Source organism: Echinops telfairi, unplaced genomic scaffold (assembly GCF_000313985.2).
Source record: "Echinops telfairi isolate 266 unplaced genomic scaffold, ASM31398v2 ScPeMD7_7425;HRSCAF=8463, whole genome shotgun sequence".
NCBI classification, from domain to species: Eukaryota; Metazoa; Chordata; class Mammalia; order Afrosoricida; family Tenrecidae; genus Echinops; species Echinops telfairi.
This window is the reverse complement of record NW_022111325.1, coordinates 6391226-6394974: the sequence shown is the minus strand read 5'-3', so window position 1 is coordinate 6394974 and position 3749 is coordinate 6391226. Positions and strand designations below refer to the sequence as shown.

Below are 3749 nucleotides of genomic sequence, written 5' to 3'. Positions count from 1 at the left end.
GGATGTCTTCCAGACCCAAGATATACTCTCCACTGCTCTGTTCAGGCAGGAATGGCTAGGGTGCCATTACTTTGGGAAAAGCCAATGGTGCTATGCTGCATCGGCCAGGTAAGGCTGGAATGGTACTGCGCCACACAGGTGTGGACTGGACACAGGAGATGCTGCTGGCACTGCTCCATGCAGCTCAGCAGAAGCTGGCAGTGCTTCACTACATAAGCCAGAAGAGGCTGGGACAGGGCTGAGCTGTGTTGCTGAAAAAGTGGTCTGCTCTATGGCCAACATAGGAGATGCAGCTGATACAGGGTGGGGTGAAGTGTGAGGCAATGGTGCGGTGACAGTGACAAAACTTACAGCCGCAAGTGACAAAACTTACTGCAGGTGAACTTCAGGTCAGCTCCTGGGGCCCTGGGTGGGTAATGGGAGGGAGGAGCGGTTGGCGGTGGCACTGCCACCACATGGAAGGAAGGGAACCATGGAGAAGGGAGTAGCTCCCCTAGGGGCGTGCTCCTGGTGGACAGCTGTAGGGTGGTGGTCCATCCATGGCTGTGGGAGACTCAGCAGGGCAGCCATCCTGCTCCTGGCATGATGACCAGACACGGGGTCGGGGTGGGGGTGGGGGGGGGAGGTGATAACTGCAGCAGCATGCAGACCCAGCATGGCCAACAGGGACTGGGAAATCCCTGGAATCAGACACAGATCTGCAGGACTCTGGAACAAGGAAGATGTGGGGGACGGTTGCCTCCAAGACAGAGGAAACATTCTGGGTTCTAGGGCGGGTCTTTTCACTTACCAGAATCCCCCCCAACTTGTCCCCATGGCCTCTGGGCTCACTGATCACTATGGGGCTCCCAGTATGGGCTGCTTCCCTGGGAACCATCTTGCCAGCCATCGCCACTCTTGAGCTATAAACCCCCTTCGATACATACCAAATAGGATGTAGAACATTGTGTGATTATGTTATTCTAAATTGACTTTGATATCCTCCCAAATTATGGATCTGAACTAGCAAACCCAGAAAGTCATTCCTTTAAGGTGTCTGGTTATGTCTAGGAAGTTTCTAATGTTTTATTTGCTGAATGTTCTACAATCTTCCATGTACACAGATACATTTACAGCAAAGGTAAATATCCAGGTGCAAAAATCCTCTGTCAGACCTATATACTGTATAGGCATTTCTTTTAGCTTCACATGGCATTATGTGACCTATGGCCAGTCAAAAGAATCCCTTGCTGCCCTGTGAGCTCTATTTAAATAACCGACGTTCCCTGACTCCCTTGTTTGGAGTCTTTTCAGTGTCACTCCTCCTTTCATTCCCAGGTCTTTTTTCATTTGAAGTCACCTACATGACTGAAAGAACACTTACAATGGACTGCTTTAATATGGACACACAAGATGTTAAGCTCATTTCAAACTCATATTACTGCTTTTCTTATTTTACTAAAACAATTAGATTTATTCATAATGTGCTTACTAATAACCTCTTCTTCAAGCATTCAATTTAGATTAAGAACAGATTCAGATGAGTGGCGATTTTATTGGGGTTTACACTTCAACAGAGTAGACTGGTCATTTTATATTAATGCATCGGATAAATAATTGATTATACCTTGAACTTATAATGACTACCTAGTATACAGTCAATGTGTATCTATTTACAGGTATACAGAGTAACCTGTAGTTTTATTAAATGTATAAGGAAATCAAGGAAGCCAGAATCTATTACCAGTCCCCAGGTTCGTTTTCACTCTATTCCTGGCTGTGATGCATGAAAATTCAAAAATTGTTTGAACTCCGGATCCATATCTTTGCCAATAATCTCCTATGTGGAAGTTGCACAAAATTATTTGGGTATTGTCTCATATTAGTGTAGTGATTTCTGACCCATCACTCTGCGTAGTGCATCCTGGACTTCTTTATTTCTCAGGCTGTACACCACAGGATTCAATAGGGGAGTTATGACAGTATAAGTCACTGAGATTAACTGATCCTGGTCTTTTGTGTTCTCCGATTTGGGTTTGAAGTATGCAATGGAGGCACAGCCATAGTGGATAATGACCACAGTGAGGTGGGAAGCACAGGTGGCAAAAGTCTTCTTGCGGCCTTCAGCTGAGGCAATTTTGAGAATGGCAGATATAATAAGGACATAAGTGATGAAGATGAAAGTGGCAGGGACAGTGATGGCCAAAAGACTGATAAATAAGGTCAAGATATCATTGATGATTGGCATATGACAGGCCAGATCCAGCACAGGTCTTACATCACAGAAGAAATGTTCGATTAGTGAGTCACAAAAGGGCAATCGAAAAATGGCTATGGCTTGAACCAGTGAAAGGGAAAAGCCTGCGACAAAGACTGAGGTTGCCAGCATGATGCAGACCCTAAAATTCATGATGATTGAGTAACGAAGAGGGTTGCAGATGGCTACATAACGGTCATAGCCCATTACTGCTAGGAGGAGACAATTAGAGATGGCAAAACCTAGGAAGAAAAAGAGCTGAGTCCCACAGCCTTCCAGGGAGATAGAGTGGCTCAAGCCTACAAGGCTTGCAAGCATACGGGGGATAATGACCAGGGAGTAGAACGTCTCTGAAATGGAGAGGACACTTAAGAAGAAGTACATAGGTGTATGGAGGTGATGGTCAATACGGATAAGGTTCACTATGATGGCATTGCCGGTCAGAGTCAGCACGTACACGGTGAGGAACACCACAAAGAGTGTGAGCTGATGTTCATGGAAATTGGAAAACCCTTGGAAAACAAAGTCTCTCACCTCCGTATAATTTCCTCTCTTCATTGCATTCTTCAGGTCTGAAAGATAAGGAGAAGGTCAATAGCAAATTCTGACCACCAGAGACTGGGCTGACCTCTGGGGAGAACTCGGAAAAGACCTAGTTCAGAACATCAGAAGCCAACTTCCCCTTCCAGACTGGCCAGGTCCTTCACCTGGAAATAAAGGTAAAGAAATTCTTTAGCAGCATCATTGAAGAGTTTTATATAAAATATATTTTCCTGGAATCCCTGTGTCATTAAAACAATGACTGCCTATGTATTATAAAATTGGTGTACAATAATTTAATTTTAGGACTAGCATTACTTAGACTAAAATTTCAGGTGACAGTGTGACTAAATTAGAAAGTGTCACAAAAATGTTTTGAAAAATAACAAATGGTGGATGCTTATATAAGGTGCAAATAAAATATAATGGAAATTATAAAAATTTTAGAACTATATGCAAATGCAAAAATGACATAATATGTGTACCTTTACAACATCATTATGGAAGAAATTATTGTTTAAAATGCTTTCATTTTCCAAAAAATGGCTGAAAAGAAAGGAATTCCATATCATTTGAAGAATTTATAATAACAATTGTAACTTCATATCCTTTGAAGAATTGATAACAACAACTTAAAAAAGGATATATGAAATCATAATATAAAACAGATACCAAAACCAAAAATAAAACCCAAAACCGAAATTACTGCTATCGAGTGTATGCCAACTCAAAACTACCCTATAGAATAAGGTAGAATTGCCCCGTGTGAGCCTCCAAAAGTATATCTCTTTATGAGAGTATAAAGCCCTATTTTTCTCTCACTGATATATCAAAGAAGGATAAAATAGAAAAAGTTCACAAAGGTAAAATTTTAAACTTTAGGGAAACTGCTAGTGAACCTGACCAAGAGAAATGAGAGAAGACATCACTAAACTATACTATGAATTAATAAGAGAACACAATTCAGAAATTC

At 42.0% G+C, this 3749-nt stretch overlaps 1 protein-coding gene across 1 annotated transcript; it reads right to left on the bottom strand.

Moving 5' to 3' along the window:
- Positions 1-1913: 1913 nt before the first annotated feature.
- On the bottom strand, positions 1914-2794 carry LOC101664393 (olfactory receptor 10J1-like). Its single transcript, XM_004714813.2, is given in 2 exon segments — positions 1914-1958; positions 1961-2794. Coding segments are annotated over 2 exon segments (879 nt in total).
- Positions 2795-3749: the final 955 nt, after the last annotated feature.